A 23,366-nucleotide genomic window follows, 5' to 3' on the forward strand; every position below is an offset into this window, starting at 1 on the left:
TGTCACTCTCCCTCATCAGTCAGGCTTAAGTGCCAGGTAAGCAGCGTGGGAGTTGTAGGCACCCGATATCCCTTCAAATCTCCTGGTTGAAAGTACTGTCCAAGGAGGAGAAATATGGCTACTTTAAGCTAATCAGAAGTAGCTGGTCCAGTGGGCAGCCATGAGCTGTGTGGTCAGTGGATGGGGAGGAGTAGGGGAGGTGGACGCTCAATAAACCAGGCAAAGGTCACCATCAATCTCTCGCCCAGGTGAAGGGATACTTACGACTCCACTGGCCAAGGATGATTGATGAGGCCTTGCATCGGAGAGGAAACCTCCGTAACACTTGTGTCATGGATGGTACAAGCTAAAGTTTAGGATTTCCATACATTCACTTCATAGGTTGCAGAGACCTAAGGGTGTTCCTGAATGTTATTATTCAAATTAACAGATTTTTTTTGACCCAGGAATCACACTGATGTGGATCATTGATGTATGTAGACAAGTACAGTCTCATACAATTGCGAGGTTCTTAAGTGTAAGAAGGCCCGGTATGGGGGAGAGGGTAAGAGGGGTGAACTCCATTGGTTGAGATCAATTGTTCACCACAAGTTAAACCTACAAGCCTTATCAGCCACCCCCAACAAATAAAAAATGAAACGCCACGTTGGCTGTCAGGACGGAGCCAGAGTCCTAGTGTGACAAGGAGGGGGCTGGGAGCAGAGGCGCGTGGTGTTCCTGACAGTGACGTCCTTAAGAGGGCATGGCGAGACAGAGAAAAATGACTCTTCACGTCTGATTGCAGTTGGGGAGAAGGAGAGCTGACAGTTATCCAAACAGCTTGCTCCGTTCAGATCTGCAGCTCTGAATCAGCCTAGCAGACAGGGTGTCCAGACCACTCGGAACCCCATGACCTCAGCCTGGAAGGCCATGGTGGGGAGGATGTCCGTCAGGGAGAGAGATACACTGCTCAAGCAGTTGAGATGTGTGGCCGCTTTAAACAGTCGTGCGCTCGGATATCAAAGAGCTTTTGACGTCATGTACCGGACTCGGTATATCAACATATGGGATTGTTCTGTTGGGAAATTTAGTGGTGTGAGTTGTACACTACAGTTTTTGTTTTTGTTGTTACTGTCCACATAGAAGTGTTCTAGTGTTTGTTATGGGGTAATACTGTGAAGTTGACCATGGGGTATGGTTGTAATGTTATGACTTGTCATATCACTTGAAACAGTTTTCTAGAAGTCACTCATCTGAGACACAACCAATGGTTGCCGGCATTCTGTCGGTTTGTCCTGCCTTGTCAGATTTTCCGACTGTGGTGCGAAACTATAGAAGCTAACCCTAACCCTAACATCGACATTAAACTCAACCTTAACCTTATTAACCTTGGGGTGTGTGTTCACGGTAAGCCCTGGTAGGACTATCACGACGGGCAGGAGAACGCTTTAACACAACGTTCTTCACACATTCCCGGCCTCATCACCCAGGAGACCAGAGGGAGGAGTCTTGAAACTGCGGCACGAGAAGGAGAGTGGTCTTCACACAGAGCTCCCTGGAGGAGAGCTGTGTTTCTAAACAAACCTTGAGGACACACCCAGAAGGGTGTAAACACGTCTGTGAAAAGGGTGGCAAAGGCAAACCAAGTAAAAGTAACTTTCATGGCATTTACTCCCACTGTTTTGCGTGATTCATCATCAACCGCAATGTTGTTTTGGCTGGGCTAGCTAGACATTACATAGACTACCTCAGGGTTCTCCAACACTGTTCCTGGAGAGCTACCTTTCTGCCTCCAACACTCCAAACTGCCAGCATCTGAAAATCGTTAAGAATTAGATTTTGATGTTGGTGTGCAGTAAATGTGGACCCAAAACAGAGACACACATACTAGTGCGTACCAGCCCGCTTAAAGCTTCATCGTGATATGACGACATAGAAATACATATTCACTCTGGCAAATAAGACACATTTGCCTGTCTCCAAAAAGTTATTAAATGTGCATGAGACTGGACTGGAGCATTTCAGAAGAGGAATAATCACTGTTCATCCTTCGCTTCCTCCTTCAGAACTAAGAGGTCATATTCGTGATTGCTCATACCTGTTATCTGTCGGAGGAGAATGCTGCCAGTCCAATCATGAGCTATTGTTGTACGTTCCTGGAAGCAGAATGGAACTGCTTAGCGCCCATTGAAAAGGGCTTTGTTTCAAATCTGCACTAGCATTATCCTCCATTACAACAGTACAGTCTGGAAGTCCTCCAATGTATTGTGTGGACAACACTAACGCTCAAATGTAATTGGTGGTTCTCTTCTGGAGAGTGATTATATGAGGGAGAGGATATGCTGTCTGCATGGGTGAGCTTATTTTCTCCTCGCCTCACTCTTAACCTCAATTTTAGATTTTGTTCACGGACCAAACACACTTCTCTGTTGTGTGCACTTTGAAAAAGGAAAGCAACTCCACACCTGAAGAGCAAGTGTGACTGTTCTGTACAAGTCAGAAACACTAGCCTATATTTTTGTCTCTTGAGAAATGTAACCTTTAAGACTTGAAATTGAGAACAACTTTTGTGATACTCTGTGCTATTTTCCTGCCTACAAGTTAAAAATGGTCTTTATCACCAAATAATTGTCTGGCTTCAATGGAGAATGGTCCGCATGTTTTCAAGTGTTTTCAGTCCCACTTGGCATCTCCACAGCGAGCCACAAGACCCTGCCCTTCTAGGTGTCTTTTTAACTACAAAATCCAGTATAATTTTAATCGAGGCAAGATGCTGATGTTGTTATAAGATTGCCAAAAGGTTTGATTACAAGGAGGGGACCTCCAGTCGTGGTCTGAATATCCTCACACATTAATTGAGAGAAGTTAAGCGCCACAGAGATAATAAAGGATTAGTGAGAGCTTACACTTGGAATTTTAAATCCACGTTAAATAATGTAATACGACTGTTTTTCTGTGCTGTGCCAAAACACAACTTGTGTCTGAGCTTATTTTTGGGCCATGAATAATGTGTGGTCCTGTGGTTTAGTGCTTCGAATTCATTAATGCAGAATAAGCAAGACTATTGAATTTATGAATAGCATGATCACAAAGAGAAGAATGATGGTGTGTTTTAAACCCAAAGATGCCATTCCATCATAACCAAATTATTTTTCAATTTTAACACATAAAATCCTCTTCTCCTTGCGTTACCGTATGACTATTCTTATTCATCAATAAATCTCCAGCTCCTCTGTCTTCCTAACACTAGTGGACTTAGACAATATGAGTAGATACAAGGTGAAGTCTGTCGGAGTCAAGTGAGACCAGTGTTAAACGACAAGATCAGTCAAAAACATGTTTGTTTACCTGTAGCGGACCTGCAGCTTGTAGGAAACAGTAAAACTCTTTGCCAGACAGTTGATTTTGTGAACTTGGAAAAGGCTGGTTTCTCTGATGAGCACAATAGGGATTATCCTGAGGAGTCAGAGCTGAGCCTGGACTGGACAGGAAGAGGCAGGCAGACTGCTGATTACGATGTGGGGAGAGAGCTGGCTGGTGGTCTGGGTGTTGATACACCTAAGATGGGTTGACGGACTCCCGCGCAGTGCTGGAAACCTCAGAGAGAGAGAGAGAGAGAAAGAGAGAGAGAGAGAGAGAGAGAGAGAGAGGGTGATATGATTGCAAGAGATGGTGTACTATTTTTGAAGATTTTCGCTCTTAAAAAGAACACCTCGAGTTCACTCACACACAAACACTGCAAAGCCTTGACACATAACCCATAAAACCACTCCAGAACACACACACATACACATGCAGACACAAAAACACATCCATGCCCACACACGCACAATAATATACACAGAAATGCATGCATGCATGCACGCACACACACACCTTTGTAGTGACTGAACACCACCCATATACTCCAGAGCCTAATCACACACACCATCGACCTGCATCCAACCAGACTGATAGGGAAGCATGTTTACAAGGTTAAGTCAGAAGTTTTCCACTCCCTCCCTCCTGCTCTCCGGTTGCCGGTTCTGCCCCGGCCTGCAGGGGGCACCACCAGCTGGCAGAAGAACAAGGGAAAGAGCCCAAGACATGAAACGTACTGCCCATGTCTGTCAGCTTGTCTTTTATCGAAATACAAAATAGTATAAGTTGATGCTTTTGTGTTTTAAGACAGTGTGGATGTTGTGTTTTCATGCAGTGGATGTTTCTGCTTTTAATATCAAATGGCTTAATCAACTATAAAATTAAATTTAAATTAAGCGTGAAATCTTAATGTATGATCTAAAGCAGTTTCCAATGTGACAGTGATAAAGGCTTTGCATGTGATCCACAGGAATCCAAATGACCAAATCATTTGATGTTTACACTAGTCGGTGTATAGTTGACTTGCATCTGTGACATCTATCAGAAAACCCTGCCGTTGGTTTCAAGGGACGCAACTGATGATGAAAAGGAATGACTCAAAATGTTTTTAAATAAACGCAATTGAAGCTGGTTTACCCAAGATGCACTTCAGCAACACATGGCTTCATCTTGCTGTTTTATCAGAGTATCATGTAACCATGAGAAACGTGCTTAAGGCCTCAGTTCCACACCCATGGGCTTTCCCATGAACATCATATACACACTGATCATCTACCCAGGATATTTAACATGCAAATACACCACTACCCTGTACCTTGATCCATCAGCTGCATCCTCCATCTAGGTTACTGTGATGATGTGGGCCTTCCTCTGAGGTCTGACCTTTGACCTTATAAAACGGATGAGAGCCGCGTACATGTAATTGAAAAAATAATGCAGCTGTATATTTTCTCATCCCAGCCGTCCAATTGTGTTATTACTACCAACAACGTCTATGGTTCAGTGGTGCGTCGTTTCTGTGTGTGTGGGTGTGCATGTGAGCGGGAAATGTATGTGTGTGTGCGTGCGTCTGTGTAAAATGTACACAGGTGTGTGTATGAACCTGTGTCTAAAAATATGTAATCGTGTCACTTATCAGCTCTATGTCATATGTGCTTTCTGGACCCATCTAACACACCTGCCAACCCCCTCACCAACCCTCTCTCCCTCCCCCTCACCAACCCTCTCTCCCTCCCCCTCACCAACCCTCTCTCCCTCCCCCTCACCAACCCTCTCTCCCTCCCCCTCACCAACCTTTCTTCCTCCCCCTCACCAACCCTCTCTCCCTCCCCCTCACCAACCCTCTCTCCCTCCCCCTCACCAACCCTCTCTCCCTCCCCTTTACCAACCCTCTCTCCCTCCCCCCTCACCAACCCTCTCTCCCTCCCCCTCACCAACCCTTTCTCCCTCAGCTCTTACATCAGCAGAAAATGAAGGATACAGTATCAAATGGATATAGGTGTGTTTATTTGCATGGAGGAATGCAATGGTTTGATCTTTTCGTGCCATGGGTTGAGAACATGCATCGATATGTGTTGTATTGCTCATGTTTACCATGGTTACCTGCATCAGATAAAGAGATTTAAACACTGACAGTAATTGATTAATCTAATTGACTAAAAGGAAATCAGTTGGCTGTCTGGATTAACTGGTGGCAGTGATCAAGTAATGGTATCTAAATAGCAAAGTGCTGAGGTAAAAACTGTAAAAGCTAACATTCAGTAATCACCATAATTAAGGCATGTCTGAACCAGGTATGAGATCAAATTGTTTTCTTCTTGGTGCACAACTCCTTACCCACCAAGAACTCTGAGTGTGTTTAAAGTGGTGAAAGCTGTGTGCAGCAAATCTAGGAAATGCATACTTGTGATGAGTGTGCCATATTGTTCCTCAGACAGGATCCACTTGCTGGTGGATGTTTTTAACTAATTACATAATACATTTCTTTTTTTATGTAGGGTTCCTTTGAAATTATTTGACAAATTGATGCTGAGTGAAAATGCATTTATCACATGAGGTACTCTGTTAAAGTAATGTTTTAAAAGGTTTTTTCTTTTCCAGCTTTGAAATGACATGACAAATTACGATGACTTTGGAACATTTTCTTGGAATTATTTCAAAGCCTGCACTAAAGGCTCCAAAACATAACCATAACACCACTAACCACTTGAGTGTGGTCAGACTGTGATTTATTCTCAAGTGGTTATGAGTGATTTGTTAGTTTGTTTATTTTAGGATAATTGTTGTGGCAATCCATGAGGTGAACCTGCAATATAATTAGTGTATTTTGCGTCCGTAGACCCATGCAGCAAACTCCTTCATGTGTTTGAAGACTGATCACACACAACCAGAGATGTTGTTTGTTCTCCTGGTTGTTGTTGATGCCTTTACATTATTTGTTTGTTCTTTTTTCCCCTCAAACCCTTTTAATCAATGGTTGGACGCTTTCTAACCCATCTCTAACGGAACCTTTCAAAATAAATAGAGTAATAATACTAATACAAGTCAAATGAATCAATTTTATTTATCGCCTTCAATATTGAGACAGTGTCAGGGCGCTGCAATGGTTGTACTAGTCAGCAGAAGAATAAGCATCTTTTCTTTATCTCCTGTTATTCCACTTGGTCACCAGTTCCCAGGGTGATGTGTTGGGTGATGAAGAGTGGATGTGTCCTCTGTGGGAGCTGCAGACGAGGGGGAACAGCCTCTCCCTGCATCTCCCAGAGCTCACGGTATGAAACACGCGGGTGCAACGTTTCATAAGAGCGAGTCAGAGGAGCCTTGTCCTTCATGTCCGCTTGAGGAGAAAAGGCTTGCTGCATCCTGAGCTCCACCACCTCTCTCTCTCTCCCTCTCCTCTCTCCCTCTCGACTCTCTCTCCCTCTCTCTCCCTCTCCCTCTCTCTCCCTCTCCTCTCTCCCTCTCGACTCTCTCTCCCTCTCTCTCCCTCTCCTATCTCTCCTCATCTCTCTTTCCCTCTCCTCTCCCTCTCTTTCCCTCTCCTCTCCCTCTCGTCTCTCTCCTCGTCTCCCTCTCTCTCCCTCTCCTCTCTGTCCTCCTCTCCCTCTCCTCCTGCCTGTCTCTCTCTCTTCTGCACCATGAGCTCCAATATCTCTCTCCCCCTCCCTCCCTCTCCTTCTCTTTCCTCATCCCTCCCTCCCTCTCTCTTTCATTCTTCCTCCTTCTCTCTCTCTCTCTCTCTCTCCATCTCTGTCTCCTGGATGAGATGGCCTGTTGACACAGGTCTATGGTAAGTCTGTTAACAGAGCAAAGTGCCGACCTTTGACCTTAGTCTGTCCAGGTGTCGTACCGCCCACACCCGTGAATCAAGCCACGGGGAAAGATCTACAACATTTTATAACCGATATCCCCCATGGCCTACTTGGGAAGAGGCAGAGAAACGCAACAGTGCGCCCTGCTGGTGCTCGAAGGAACTGCGCCCTCTGTGATCTTCCACTTGGGTCCCAGGAGGAGGGGAGAGCAGGCTTGTATCTTCTCCGGGGCAGCTTGAGGAGGGAAAGTGTCAGTGCTGGTTGGAGGTGGTTTCTGAGGATTCCCAGACAGACGGGGAGTGTGTGACAGTGTTGCAGGCTTTGCACAACTCTTAAGTGGGTCCCTAACAAGGTGTCAGGGCTCTCAGAGAAGAGGACAGTCCCGCAGGTAAAAGGTGAATGCTGAGGCGCTGCCACAGCAAAACTACTTCACGTAGGATCGGACCTGTGGGTTGTTGTGCTGTTAGTTGGAAGTCCGGTTGTCCAGCGGTGAGATTTATCAACAGAAACAAATCTTTTTTTTTTTTTTTATGGTTATTCACAGAGTTGATATATTATGAATGTTCCCCTGTAGTCAATAAAACAGTGCTTCTCAATTTTTCACATGACATTTGAAACATGAGCGAACAATTGGATGCCCCATTTGGCAAACAGTGTGACATGATTTATCTGAAACCATGTGACTCATCATCACATCTCCTAAACTGCGTCCCAACTTTTCCTTTCCATCACCTCAGCGTGCTCAGAGAAGCAGAGGCATGCCCACACGACCTGATACTTTACAATCCATGTAGGGGAGCGAAGAAGCACGCATGCATGCACACACAAATACACACACACACAAACTCATGCACACACACATTCTTTTATTTGCACAGACACACATGCACACACTCTTATTTGCACACACACACACACAGACATAAGCACACACATGTACACACTAGCTTGCGAGCACACACACATGCAAGTACACAAACACACAATCCCTGTGGATATCAGAAAGCTCCCCTCCAGTCACACTCAGTGTATGAGCTCTCTGGTGTCTCGTTCGACCTCCTCTCATCTCTCTGTCTCTCCATCCACTGTGTGTCTGCCCTGCTTCAGATCCACAGCCTGTCTTCGCGGTCCTGCTCTCCAGGGTCCATCGTCACCTTCCCGGGTGCTTGTCCTGGGGCTGTGTACACAGCCACACAGTGCTGCTACGGGGCTCTAACAGGGTTAGCATTAGACGCCCCTAGTCAGCTAGAACAAAGGAGATACAGATGATGTAATTTCCTGCACCACAAGAAGTGGCCTTCTTGATGGAGTGCCAGTGCAGTGTGTCTGGTATTTCCCTGGATATTTATATTGTTATTAAATGTATTTATGAGCCAGCCAGATATTTAGTGGGAGAAATAATGTTGTGAAGAGCATACGTCGCTCACAACACTAGTCATTTTAAAACTTGCAAGTATGCTCACAGTTAAGAGAAAAATAAAAAAAATAAAAACTGTAAATACACAAAAGGATCATTTCAACAACAAACACTAGTAGATGGGGGGGAGTAAAATGTAGCCGTACACAAAGGGATAATCATTTTTGTTGTTGTTTCTGTTTCCATCCACTGAAACAGCAGAACAATTAAACCTCAAACAAGCTCCATGTTGTTTGTCACAATGAAAAGCCAATCAGTAATGCAGTAATGTAATCGATCACACAGGGGGATCAATCTACATGACAATGAACCATTTTTCATCCCCAACTCAGGTTCCCTGTCCAACATAAATCCTCCTGTGCCTGGCCAGGTGATGGTTAGCTAGCCTCCCAGGTCACATTACATGCTGTGTGCAGCGTGAGCACTGCAATTACCCTCCTGCTAAGGCTCGCCCGCCCCATCCTCCTCTCTCTCTCTGGCTGGCCACTGTTTACAAAGGGGACCTCATAACACCCAGATCCTCTCGATCAGAGCCGGACTCCTGACCTGTCAGCCACATCCACGAGCATCCCAGCTCCAGGGCTAACAGTCACAGCAGGCTGCTGGTCAGGAATACACAGACACCCTCTGTCACTTTCTATCAAGTTGTGTTCTCAGACGCCGGACTAGAACGTCTCTCTGGTAGACCCGGCCTGTGTAGAACCTAGACAGAAGGCCAGCTCACACGATGCGCCGAGGCAGAGAGTGCGGAGAGTTACCCTGGTTGTCGAGCAGGACTGTGTGACATCACTCAGAGTTCCAAACACCAGAGCCTGTCATCCTGGAGAGCAGAGGTGGGGATGTCTGAGGATCTTCCTGTCTTCAGTTCAGTTAGAGAGAGACAGCTACCAGCGGGTGTGTGAATAGAGAATGTTTGTGTTCAGTCCTGTGAGTCCTCCTGCTGTGTGTCCCTCACACGAAGACCTCGCCTGACTTCTGAAACCTCTCTGCCCGCTCTGCGATGGGGTCAGTGGTGAGCAGGGAGAGGGAATCCCAGATGGACCTCTCAGGGGTCAGTGGTGAGCAGGGAGAGGGAATCCCAGATGGACCTCTCAGGGGTCAGTGGTGAGCAGGTAGAGGGAATCCCAGATGGACCTCTCAGGGGTCAGTGGTGAGCAGGTAGAGGGAATCCCAGATGGACCTCTCAGGGGTCAGTGGTGAGCAGGGAGAGGGAATCCCAGATGGACCTCTCAGGGGTCAGTGGTGAGCAGGGAGAGGGAATCCCAGATGGACCTCTCAGGGGTCAGTGGTGAGCAGGGAGAGGGAATCCCAGATGGACCTCTCAGGGGTCAGTGGTGAGCAGGGAGAGGGAATCCCAGATGGACCTCAGTGGAAGCTTGGTGGTGTCACTTAAGCAGATTAAAGAGCTACTCAGAAACAGCATGGCAGTCGTTCCATCAAACCCTGTCCTCTGTGCTGATGTTGCTGTCTCTGGACCTAGCGCCCCTCAGGTTACACTGGAATAAGACACACAGATAGACCATCATAAACACACACATACAGACGGACACACACACATCCACCCACACACACAAACCTCCATTTTCCACCAAAGGACCCCAGCTCACCCAAAACCCTTGTTGAAAGCCTTAATTTCTGATATCATTGTAATGATGGGATGAGTTCAGCATGATAGGGATTATCTCTCAGCGCTGGTGAATCCTTTCTTCTTACCCCCCCAGGCACTTCAGTTCTATGGATATTGAATCATGGTAGCTATATCATGTGGTCACCTAAGTTGTGGGAAGGGGAGATAACAAATGGCTTTCTACTGAAGCATGCACATTGCTGAAAGGCGACAGGATTGAGATGTTTATCTGCGGAACGTGGAGCGGAGGATTGCAGGGCCTTCTGATTTCAATACGTGACAGAGAACCTAAAGTACTCCAGAGGATTCAGATTAAAGTCGACAGTGAAAGGCTGAGAGCTGCATGGCTATTCTCTTCTCTCCTCATGAGAATACCAAGGAACTATTGGACACATTAGATGCTGTAGTATAGAAAAATGAAACAAACATAAGAAAAAAACGAAAGATGTTTGATGGAATATAATAATTGGTTAAATGTGAGAAAGGATTGTTAGATGCAAAGATTCAGTTTTACATAATTATCATTAATATGACTAGTTTGTCTGGATTTATTCAGTGCTTCCAAAACGTTTGTGTGATAACACACTTCACATTGATGATTTGTATAATTTATGTACTAATTTGTATGTAATCAATCGACATATCGATTAATCAACCAATCAATCTGCAATCATACCGGAGCCATAAAATACCTGAGATCTAACTGTCAACCCAGAAGTTTAGTAAATGATGCATTTCGAATCAAATACATTTCCCCATTGCCTGCTTCTGTAAGAGCCAAACCACAGGTGCCCTTTCAAGTCATCCATTTCCTTGTCCACCATTAGCATGTATGCATAATGCATGAGGAGTTGCTTCCTGGTAGGGAGTCCAATGAGAGAGTTCTATTTTTAGTATGCACCTGGTGTTGGCCCCGCCTCTACTCATCTGCTGAAGTCAATTAAAAGGTGCAGCACAGATGAGGCCGGTTTCCCCACAGTTCATTTCCTTTAGCAGAGAGTCAGACTCCTGTGCATTAGAACAAAGGTAAACAATAACTAAATGTGTTTGTGAAAATGGCCTCCAAAAAACAAATGGCAGCTGCATTTTGAGTTATTGGTATCGCTGGTTTTTATAGTTTTTTGTTTTAAAGCAAACTTAAAAAATGTATGAACAAAAACTAAAAAAGGAGCATTTTGATGGTCGAATTAATGGATTCTGTGTTAAAGACATTAACTTATGATGTGCTCCTTTCTGGCACAAAATATCTCACAAAATATATCCCTCTTCTTGGCAACATCATCCGCACCATATACAATCAAATAAAAAAGACAACCAGACTACCTGAAGGTCTATGTGATCAAACTCATTCAGTGCTGGATGCTATTTATCACTTCCAGTGCAATTTGTTCCACGACACACTAGCCAGGGCGGACCAGGACAGGGGCTCTTGACTGACATTATCTGGCCCAGATCCAGCTCTCCTCCCTGCAGTCTGGGATCCCAGCGCCAGCCATACATCCTCCACACTGCCGGACCAATGATATGAGCTCAGCGCTTCTCATCCAAACAAGTGATGTGTCAGATGATTATGCTTCATTCTTCCATGTTTCTTTGCATCTTGCATTAGCAGATGGGTGAGTGTGAGTAGGTGTAACTCGTGATGATCAGAGGGCCATTGTGGTGCAGAGGGGTGAGTTTAGATTGCTATCCTTGTGATGGATTGCCCGGGGCGCTGGATTTAAATTACTTGTACAGTAAAAACATACACTACCGAAAGGGGGGCTAGCTTATGCGCTGTCTCTTTCAGAATTAATGTGTTTCCGCACTAGTTCTGAAGTTAGCAATATACACTCACACTTATAGACAAATGCTTTACGGTTTAATGTAGAATATGTTGTTCGATAAGCTGTCATTTTCGCCCCTCCTTTGCTTGTGTGAGCAGGACAAGAACTAGATGAAAAGTAGAAAGTAGCCCGTCACACATGCTGTTGTTTTGTCTCTCTTCTTGTGGGTGCAATTAAAGTATGAATTGATAGCACAGCAAAACAACAGTGCCCATTAAATTCCTGGATGATGACATTCCAGTTAAGTGGACTCCTGCCTCCAGAGGTATAGTGCAGGAAAAACCTCATTAACTTTTTTTGTATCCCTTAATTTTTTTTTACGGAGCATCCCGCCCCTATCTGCTGACTGATTAAAAGTGCAATGAGGGAAATATTTTACACATGTAACCCACACCAAGCTTAGTGGCGACACCTCCAGAGGTATGCAAATAATCCTGTTTTCCAGGACGTGAGTGGAGGGACTGAAGGAGGATGAAATCACTGTGGCGTTTCGTGTTAGATGATGACCATGGAAGAAATCATGAAACCGTGGAGGTGCGAGGGGATAGATAGAGCAGGAGATGGAGAGAGAGGGATGAGGAGAAAAGGCAGGAGAGAGAGAGCATGGAGGGAGACAGGAAGAGAGGGAGCATGGAGAGAGACAGGAAGAGAGGGAGCATGGAGGGAGACAGGAAGAGAGGGAGCATGGAGGGAGACAGGAAGAGAGGGAGCATGGAGGGAGACAGGAAGAGAGGGAGCATGCAGAGAGACAGGAAGAGAGGGAGCATGGAGGGAGACAGGAAGAGAGGGAGCATGGAGGGAGACAGGAAGAGAGGGAGCATGCAGAGAGACAGGAAGAGAAGGAGCATGGAGGGAGACAGGAAGAGAGGGAGCATGGAGGGAGACAGGAAGAGAGGGAGCATGGAGGGAGACAGGAAGAGAGGGAGCATGCAGAGAGACAGGAAGAGAGGGAGCATGGAGGGACAGGAAGAGAGGGAGCATGGAGGGAGACAGGAAGAGAGGGAGCATGCAGAGAGACAGGAAGAGAAGGAGCATGGAGAGAGACAGGAAGAGAGGGAGCATGGAGGGAGACAGGAAGAGAGGGAGCATGGAGGGAGACAGGAAGAGAGGGAGCATGGAGAGAGACAGGAAGAGAGGGAGCATGGAGCAGAATGCTTATCAAGTGGATTGTGTTGTTTTTGTTTTTCCCTGGTTGCTGGTCAATATTTCACCCATGACATGAAGGATTTATGCTCTGTGTAGTCTGACAAGGTTAGTTTGAGCATTGGCCAGTATTGATTCTGAGGTATTGACTGTGGATGAAGGAATCACATTCAATTGCGAAAGATTGGTGCTACTGTATGAATGCTGCTGGCTTGTTGCTCATTAAGCGAAAAGCCCTTGTGTATGCTCTCTTTATTGTCTGAGAGACACATACTGCAGGCCTCACAGGCATGTCCATGAAACAAGAAGCCTGCAGTTGCTGGGAAGCCGTTTTTTTGAGCAGTTTCAAATGGTTTCCGCAATTTCCCCTTGGGGATCAATGAAGTACATACATGCCTACCGAGTAGATGTTGTGTTTGGACACTGTTGATGGTTTAATTCATCTTCAAACTGGATTCTGCACCTTGCTTTGTTTTGTGACTTCGCTTTCGATAGCTGTTTACTTGGCTGTCCTTTTGTTTGGAAATTCTGGGCTCTTAATCGATTTCCTTATCTGGTTCTTCAAAACGCTTCAGTCACAGAGAAAGTTTGTTGGGTAAGACTTTGGTCAAAAACTAAAGTAAGTGATTTAGGCTGAGCACCAACAGTGTGAATAGACAACCTTTTCCTCTTCAGTCCCACCATTAATCGTCGAGAACAGATCTCTGAAAATATCTGGCTTGGATGGAAACATTTTTTTTACCGTTTTATTCACCAACCAGACCAGTCATTTTCCAAATATCTGAGACATTATCACTTTCACATGCCTTTTCTTTCTCTCTCGTGCTACCATGCTCAAACACAGAGTAGCTGAACCAGAGGCAGAACACAGGCTCACATTGATCGCAACAAGAGTCTGATTACAAAATCCCATTGTAACATCCTTGACTTTACATCCATTAGGAACATTGGTCTCAGATCCCTCAGTCTTCACTGCATGTGCCACACATCCACCAGCACCTATGAGAGGCAGAGTGGAGGAGCTGTTTCTGGGGCACAGTCAGTGTTCTGGATGAGACATGAGGACTGGGTCCAATCGTGGATGTGTTAGTGGGACAGGGGCTATCCAGGGCAGAAGAGGCATATATTGCATATGTAACGGTTTCAAAGAAGACGCCCATCTCAACTGATTTCACTCATGCCATTGCTGCCTATGAAAGAAACAGAAATCATATTTTAAATATATGTTGCAAGCCTTGATCTATAAGGCCCCTCTCCGTTTTAGAATAGGCAAATAAATCAGCTCCAGAAAGAATGTTTTAAAGCGTGCCCAATTGATTTAATGTGCGATGCTGCTTGATATATGGTCTTGTCTTTTACTCTTTTCACTGGCTCTCCTGCGGTTCTTCCCTTCGCAGGGTAACTAATTGCCAAGGGTTTATTCAGGCTATAAATAAGTAAAGGAGTGTCTGCAGCTGATACTTCTGTTAGATCCAGGAGTGTGAAACTTAAGGAAGCGCGCTGTTCTAAGACTCAGGGCTTATCACAAGCCCAGAGGGCATTGAGGCTCATCCCTGGGAGGAGATGACATCAGAAGGAGACACTGCTAGGGATTATGGGGGTTGGTGTTTTGTGCGTACCTGTCACCGCAGCCAGGATGGGACGGGAAGGGATTCTTCTTCAGGTGAAGAGGGAACGCAGCCAGATGAGCCTGGCGTGCATATGAATAACCAATCAGCAGCAGCCGTGTACACCGCAGAACCTTCTGGGAACCGTGAGAACTTGACGGGTTCCCATTGTTTTCATCAGACACCTATAATTTGAGGGATCAAATCTCTTACCATTGACCCAATTTTCTTTTTTTTTAACCAAATGTAAATATTTGTTTTGGTGAATGATGCATTTGTGTACATCTAAATTAAACTCCTCAAAATATACTTTCTGAGCCTTCTGAAGTGCAGTGGAGGATGTGTTGTAACTGAATCAACACCAGGCTCTGTTTATGCATAGGGGCTTCCAGCAACAAAAACGACCGCCTGAAAATAAATTACATGAAAGAAAGCTAGCCAGGAAGTGGATTTACCAGGCAGGGGCATGCACATTGTCACAAGTTTATCCTTTCCGGTTCTCTAATTGCATATGAATGGGCCCAAGCTGGGTTCATTTGTTGCAGCAAGACTGAGCAGTGCATAAATACTCCTTTAGAGATGTTCACAAGAGAACGGCTCACCTGCAGTTCTTCTGTTGCCAGTGTGGAGCTGCATGTGGACTCCAGTCCAAAGCCATCAGCTTCTTTAATGAACATGTAATCACTGTGTGCATACCGTGAAGTGTTTACACCCTGAGGGCAATAATAATAAAATATTAAATATATTATCATAGCATATTGAGTGGCAACTACACAGTAATTAACCGTTGGGGTTAGTATGTAGGGCTCTGACATGGGTGAAACCCACTTAAAATGTACAGTGTCAACACTGGTCTCTCCCAGGAGCAGGGAAAGAGGAGAACCTGAGGCATACGTGTGTGTGTGTGTGTGTGTGTGTGTGAGGACACGAGGAGGGGAAACCCTGTGCTCTCCTCCAGGCCCCAGCACGGAGCTGCGCCACAGGCCCGGTCCGCAGAGACGGGAGGCCTAAATTGATTTTGAAAGCCCAGGGACGGGTGTTTACCTTTGCCTCCGCTGAGGAGGGAACACAAACACCATCAAGGGTGGGGAAAGCTGGCAGTTTATCGCGTGTGTGAGGATACCTGGCAATAACATCGTCTTCCTCCCACCTGCACTTTGCTTGTTGTAATATTTCACCCTAAAGAGGGGCTGCTTTAAAAGGATGTACTGATACAATTCCTAGGGTTCCTTTGCTTGATGCTTCTCCAGGCACAATTATCTTCCTGGGGCAATCATTCCCCTCACTGCCTTTCTCCTTACTCCCATCTGTCTCTCCCAGCGCTCCTTTGCTGCCTCGGTCTAATCTGTGTCTTTGAAATTGCCCCCAAAAATGGCGGGTGGTGTGACTTCTGGGAACTCACTGTGACTAGATTCTCAGAATTGAGCAAAAGTTACAAGTTGATGAGAGGGGGGAATCGCTTTGGTGTCAGAAAGGCTGGGCTTAGAGAGGAATTTAAGCAGGTGTGTCTACATGTGTGCACAAGACTTTTTGGAGGACAGATATGATTAGTTCCAGATCAGCTTTATAAAGTACTACAGGAGGAGGCCTTGCTGTTTATTTTGGTCAAAGCAAATACAATCTCCATATTGCAATTTCCAGCCAAATTATTCCAAGTTTAGAGACACAACATGAAGGTCTTATTGTGTCTGAAATATGAAAATCCATTATTCACCCTACTTAAAAAGCTATTTTTTTGGAAAAAGGTCGCATTTTGAGGAAAGATGCATACCCAATGCACAAAATAGATGATTATGTAAATAGGGCTAAACTATTATATATTTTTTCCTCTTTCTTTTCCTTTTGTCTGATGTCCTTGAGGAAATGTAATGGCTCCAAAGTAAAATAATTTAAAAAATCTAGATGAAGAAAATAACTCCTTGAAATGTAGTCTCTCTAGTCTCAGATGCTAATCTGACTCTAAGTACCCTTTTACACAGAACAAAGGCAGGGCCCTCTCTTTCTCCTTCAGTTTCAAATTTCCACACCACACGCAAAGAAAAAAGAATTATGAGACTATTGTTTCGTCCACGCAAACACAAGAACGACATCATATGATATGAAGTTGTAAATTGCTAACCAAACTTCCACACTAACAACTCTGCTCAGATTTCCATATTACAAGATGTATTAAAGAACCACTCTTGAACAGAGACCAGGGCGAGAGACGTGCTTCGACTTCCCTGCCTAGTCGCTATTAATTCTGTTAACCGTGTAGGCTTGTTTCTGTCTGCCCAGTCCTTAGCTATTATCAGCGTTCCTTCAGAAAGCCATCGTGTCCATGACAGTTCATTTTCTGCATGATCTCCCAAAAGTCGATACAATCTTGTAAAGACAAATACCAGATAGCTCTGGCTAACTGATGCTGTTTGGGGGGGAAACCCATTAATCTTGTGGTTCTCGGGGTGGGACGAGTCGGTCCGCCCAGCAAGTCTTCATGCATTAATAAAATCACAAGATGAACCATGAATGAATTCATAGCATGAGGTGCCTTCATTACCCAGAGAATTGTAAAGCACTCGGCGGTCGCGACCGACATGGCACTCTGAACGCTGCTGAGTCAAGGCTTACAACGGGACGATCGGCCTGTTGGTTTAGCAGAGGTTTAGACTGATGTATCCATCGACAGGTTTGTTGACTTGACCTTTACTCGGCCGTGACGTGATAGCGTGATGTTTAGTGACCTTCGATTACCTTAACATAGTCGAACATTTTCATCCAATTATTTGTTGCGAGGAATGAAAGCCCTCTCTCCACCTGAGTCTCGATCTGATACTCACAGGTCATTCACCCATACCTCTATCAAACGCCTAATAATGATGATTACAAGATCACATTAGTCCACCATTAGTCCACCAAGAAAATATTAAAAAAAAATAACGTTTAAAAGGGAAGCAACAAGTTCGAAGCTGTAGATCGTGCCCTAATTTGACATCACACATGGATATTGGGTAATTAATTCATCGAATTATTTAAATGACATTTTCGTGGTAATCGATTCATGCGTCTCTTTTACAATGTGCTTCGTGGTGACCTTTAGTCTTGAAGTGTGTAGATATACAGGTTTGAGTGTCGTCAAGAGGACTGAGTGAGTGGAGGTGTTTGAGGTAATACTATGGCAGTATTCTGCGATCCTGTCCAAGTGCATTTGAGCTTCACTTTTAGTGTGTCACTATTAACACACTTTATGGTTCTGCTCCATATGCTAGGTTTACATGTCCAAGCACAAATAAGCCTTGATTTATAAAATAATCCATGGTCGAACTGGACAGGCATTGAAAACTTGTAGTTTTATAATTAATCATGCATTACAAGAGGAATATTTAAACAGATTCAATGTTTTAATAATAGATGAGGTGCAGTAATTTATCATGAAGCATATTTCTGAACCCAGACTGTTGTGATATGCTATGCATCATATGAAGAAACACTCCACTGCAGTGGAAACCACTACAAAGAAAAAACACTAACACATTTTATTGATTGAAGTTGAAATTCTACACTTGCAGTCTAAATTATGAAACAGATAGCTCACATTAAGTGCAGAAGATTTAAGTGCTAGATCTGTGATTCTGATCCAAGGCTGGAGGCGGGCGAGAACCCTTCGTAGGACGTCTCCTCAGAACTTCAGCACAGTGCGGATACTGTTAATGAAAAGCAAAATGAGTGTTCCCCTAAACACTTGTGTCGATTAAAAAATTCTTGTTTTTCGTAGCAGTCATGATACGTCTAGGAATCCCGACTTACCTTTTCCCAGCATGCATCAGGTCGAAGGCCTCATTGATCTGCTCAAACGGAAGATTGTGGCTCACAAACTCATCCACTTTCAGCTTCTTGTTCATGTAGTCCTCCACTAGCTTGGGCACGCTGTCCACAGACCAGCCTGCAGCAGGAAGCAGACTGTGTCAATCATCTACCACTGTCCCTCCCCAACCCACTTCTTTAACCCTCGTGCTGCCTTCGCGTCACATGACCCAAAGGTTCATAACGAACCATCGTTGTGTTTACCCAATTTTACCCAATACAAAAACAAATACAAATAATTTTCTTTTAACCATTCCAATGTGGGGGGTCTGAGACAGCCCGACAGTTAAAAGAAAATGCTTCACTTTGTTTTTGTATGAGGTAAATTTTACCCAATACAAAAACAAATACAAATAATTTTCTTTTAACCATTCCAATGTGGGGGGTCTGAGACAGCCCGACAGTTAAAAGAAAATGCTTCACTTTGTTTTTGTATGAGGTAAATTTGTCGCAATACGACGGTGGGTCACAATGACTGATGGGTCAGAGTGACCCGAAGATAACACAAGGGTTAAAACCTGTCTATTTACCTCCGAAGGCAGTTCCCCTCCAGACTCTCCCAGTCACCAGCTGGAAGGGGCGTGTGGAGATCTCCTGGCCCGCCGCTGCCACCCCGATGATCACACTCTCCCCCCAGCCTTTATGACACGCCTCCAGGGCAGCTCTCTGGAACAACAACACCACTGAGCACTTAGAAAGCATTGGCTCCCCCACCTCCACCAAGCAACAACTCTCTTCCTTGGCAACAGTGTCCTCTGGTGGCTGGGACGGAGCGACAGCCATGTTACATAAGGAGGCCTGAGAAAACATTCAGGTTTCCTAATGTGTGTCGGCTGGCACAGTGAGCACACACAAACCAAAGCACAAACCAGGAGTCGTTCACTTGAAGACGTCACGCTTACCATGAGGCCAACATTGCCGACGCACTCGAACGAGTAGTCCACCCCCCCGTCAGTCATCTCCACTAGGACCTCCTGGATGGGCCTGCTGTGCTCCTTAGGGTTCACAAACTCAGTGGCTCCAAACTCCTTGGCTTTCTCAAACTTGTCAGGGTTGACGTCCACTCCGATGATCCTGGTTGCTCCAGAAACCTGGCAGCCCATAATCACAGCCATCCCCACGGCGCCAAGGCCGAAAACAGCACAGATGGACCCAGGCTCAACCTGAACAGGATATGACACATCAAAACCCCTACTACAACCAAAGAGTACTGCCTTTTTTGTACTCTAGTTAGCACCAGATACACAGGATTTCATGCTTTATTAACACAGACACACACACAATGGGTTGGGAACCATCGCTTGCAGCCAGACACGATATGACCTTTGACCCACGTTGGCGGTGTTGAGAGCAGCACCGTAGCCTGTGGAGATGCCACAGCCCAGCAGACAGACCTTGTCCAGGGGGGCCTTCTGGTCCACCTTGGCCACAGAGATGTCGGCCACCACCGTGTACTCTGAGAACGAGCTGCAGCCCATGAAGTGGAAGAGCTGCTTGCCCTTGCAGGAGAAGCGGGATGTGCCGTCGGGCATCAGGCCCTGGCCCTGGGTGATCCTGGGTGAGAAGAGGTGGTGGAGGAGGTTGAACTGAAGCACAGCTCCAATCAGTTGTGATGGAACACAGATGTCTTTGCATTCTTTTGGCTGATGTCTGGGAAGGTGCGATTGATTGGGGGTTGACAACTGCAAGCTTGTGTTTTTTCTACCTGATTTTCTGGCAAAGGTTGGTCTTGGGGTTTTTGCAAAATTTGCATTCACCACACTGGGGCACATACAGTGGGATCACAGCATCACCTGAAAAAAAGATGCGATTGTTTAACCCTTGTGCCCAAAGGTTCATAACAAACCATCGTTGTGTTTACCCAATTTTACCACAATACAAAAACATTTTATTTTAACCTTCGCAATGTGGGGGGTCTGAGACAGCCCAACGGTTAAAAGAAAATGCTTCACTTTGTTTCTGTATGCAGTAAAGTTGTCGCAATACGACGGTGGGTCACAATGACTGATGGGTCAGAACGACCCGAAGATAACACAAGGGTAAAAGTGCAACTTTAACCCGCCTTCTGCTTATAATCATCTTCAGATGTTTTCTGATGTTTTAATAACTCACGTTATTTCCTCACCTGGTTTGAACTTGGTGACCCCTTCTCCGACGCTCTCGACCGTGCCGGCACCCTCATGCCCCAAGATGACGGGGAACAGGCCCTCGGGGTCACTGCCACTCAGCGTGTACGAGTCAGTGTGACACACACCTGTGGCGAAGATCTGAGGAACACACAACAATAACTTTAATCCACATAGCGCCTTTCAGGAGACCCATGGATGCTTTTATATGTAGTAAGGCAACAGCGCAGAACAAGAATATTAGTAGCAGTGATTGACGAGAAGGTGTCCGTCTACACTGGCCTTCGTCTGACCTCCTGGCTTTACACTGCGTTAATATGATCCTGAACAGAACTTTGTCCTTTCAGATGGCTAGGTTATCTGTTTTGGTCAGCTCTGGTCGATAGCCTAGTAGTTCATTCCCTCGAACAGAAAAAGTTGTCAAGGTTGTAAAAATATTTTGAAAAAAAAAACAAAAAACAGAGCCGACACCTGAAGAGACCAGCTTCTTCAGTTGGTTACATTTAGTCATTTATCAGACGCTAACAGAGTTACAGCTACAGTGAGTTTCTCAGCAGTCGAAGAGGCCGGGTAAAGTCGCACCAATGTGAGACGTTTTGAGGAGGGTTGGTTTACCTTAATGCGTACTTCATGGGACTTGGGTGGAGCCACCTCCACCTCCTCGATGGATAGAGGCTTCCCTACTTCCCAGGCTACAGCTGCCTTGCACTTGATCACCTGAAACACAGATAGTAGGATAAACTATCAGTACACACACCAGAACATTGGAGAGGTTATCCGTGCACTTTGGAAGGGAGATTCTTGAGAAAGGGCCAACTGCAGTAGCCTGAATCTGCCTTCCTACGTACTTCCGCTCAATTTTGATTGTGCTTCTGTACTAGGTCTGGGAATTCGATACATAAGTCGGTTTTCTCAAATATTTTTTTGTAGGGCCTATCAGCGAACAGAGGGAGTGGCTGAGAACGATGACGTTGATGTTGTGTGCTAGTTTGAGTTGTAGTTCAGTAATGGCAGCGGAGAAAGATGCGAGCGAAGCCATTCATTCGGCCCGTTGTGGCAACGCTGCCGAATATCGAAAATTTAAAGCCGGAGCAAGAACCATCTTTGCTAAGTTTTGTTGGTGGCCATGATGTTGTGGCCCTCCTCCCCACGGGGTTCTGGAAAAGTTTGATTTTCCAGCTACGACAGCTAGCTCCGTTACAGTAGTGGTGAAGGAGTTGGCTAAGGCGAACGCTAGCGATTGGTTATGGCAGATCAGAGTGGCTCTGGGCAGATCCAATAGTTTTAAACTTCAACAGAGTACCCGCCTTCAAGGAAGTTAACGCTTGTCAATGGAGCGATCCCAGACCTTCTATACAAATTAAATGTACTAGGGTCTGGGTAGGACCAGGCTACAACTGCAGCACTCTCTCCTCAGACCCCTCTAAACCGGAACTCCCTCCTTGAGAGAGTTCTTGTCTGCACAGTGTCCCCCCATTTGAAACAGTTGGGTCTACATTATGACAGTACTGGTTTCCGTTAGCCAACTCTACATAGCGCTTTTGACGAAAACGGTCTGATTACTTATTGGTTACGTAGCGTTCATTTACTTCATTAGAAGTCGTTGGCTAAATCATAAACACCTCGCTCAAATGGTTTCTTAACAGGAGGCGTAAAACCAGTTTTTAACTGCTAAAACTGTTGCTAATGCTTCCAAAAGTGGAACTCTTGCTGCAGAAACTGCTACAATGTTTCTTTGTAGTCCTTGAAACCCAAATCTGTACAATCCCGCTAGCCAACGGTATTTATCGGTGATTGTGCAAGAGGTGTATGTCATCGTTCATAGCGAATGAATGCAAAAAAACACAAAATAGTTACAAGGTTAAAACTTGAATCCGAAGTAGTTATCAGAGCACACGGTGCTGCCGTCAAACATTGCAAATAAAGAGTAATCCGCGTATTTATGATAAAAAGCTGGCAACTTACTTTTCCAGCAGTCTCCATTCGGTCTGCAGACGTAAGAGAAAGGGGTGGGAAGGTGCAAAAGAAGTGGCTCTGAAATAGACCAATCAAAAACGGCGACCAATCAGACACGCCGCGATCAAATGCCAGTTAAATTTACATTTAGTCATTTTTTTAGCAGACGCTCTTAAATCAATGCAAAATGCAACGGTTGTCGTCATATAATTCGTTTAAATCCAGCATGCATAGATTTATATAGGCTACTGCATGCAATGGGTAAATCTGCTGCGGAACGAATGCATAACAAAAAAGAGAACAGGGAATGCCCAGAGAACAAATCGCAGTCATAGCACCATCTGCTGGTGACGTTCCCAGTTACGCCACAGTACTACGCTAGGCTGCAAGCAACGATGACTGTACTTAAGCTAAGGCTTAGTAGCTAGTTTGCTGTGAAGCAGTCAATGTACACTTTGAGGCGAATTTCGCCTCCATTTAATTTTGGTGGGAGTCACGTAACTATCAGGATAATTGTATCTCTGAAAACCGCGTAGGGAGTCAGGTGGCTGAGCGGTGAGGGAGTCGGGCTAGTAATCCGAAGGTTGCCAGTTCGATTCCCGGTCATGCCAACTGACGTTGTGTCCTTGGGCAAGGCACTTCACCCTACTTGCCTTGGGGGAATGTCCCT

At 45.3% G+C, this 23,366-nt stretch overlaps 1 protein-coding gene across 1 annotated transcript; it reads right to left on the minus strand.

Moving 5' to 3' along the window:
• Positions 1-18,272: 18,272 nt before the first annotated feature.
• Positions 18,273-22,791, minus strand: LOC136953983 (alcohol dehydrogenase class-3). Its single transcript, XM_067247490.1, has 9 exons — positions 22,706-22,791; positions 21,356-21,457; positions 20,740-20,881; positions 20,320-20,407; positions 19,949-20,168; positions 19,517-19,777; positions 19,145-19,280; positions 18,558-18,693; positions 18,273-18,454 (listed from the first exon to the last, which is right to left on the minus strand). Exons 1-9 carry the CDS (start codon positions 22,721-22,723, stop codon positions 18,430-18,432), a joined length of 1,128 nt encoding a protein of 375 aa, XP_067103591.1. The 5' UTR covers positions 22,724-22,791; the 3' UTR covers positions 18,273-18,429.
• Positions 22,792-23,366: the final 575 nt, after the last annotated feature.

This window comes from Osmerus mordax, chromosome 12 (assembly GCF_038355195.1).
Source record: "Osmerus mordax isolate fOsmMor3 chromosome 12, fOsmMor3.pri, whole genome shotgun sequence".
Taxonomy (NCBI): Eukaryota; Metazoa; Chordata; class Actinopteri; order Osmeriformes; family Osmeridae; genus Osmerus; species Osmerus mordax.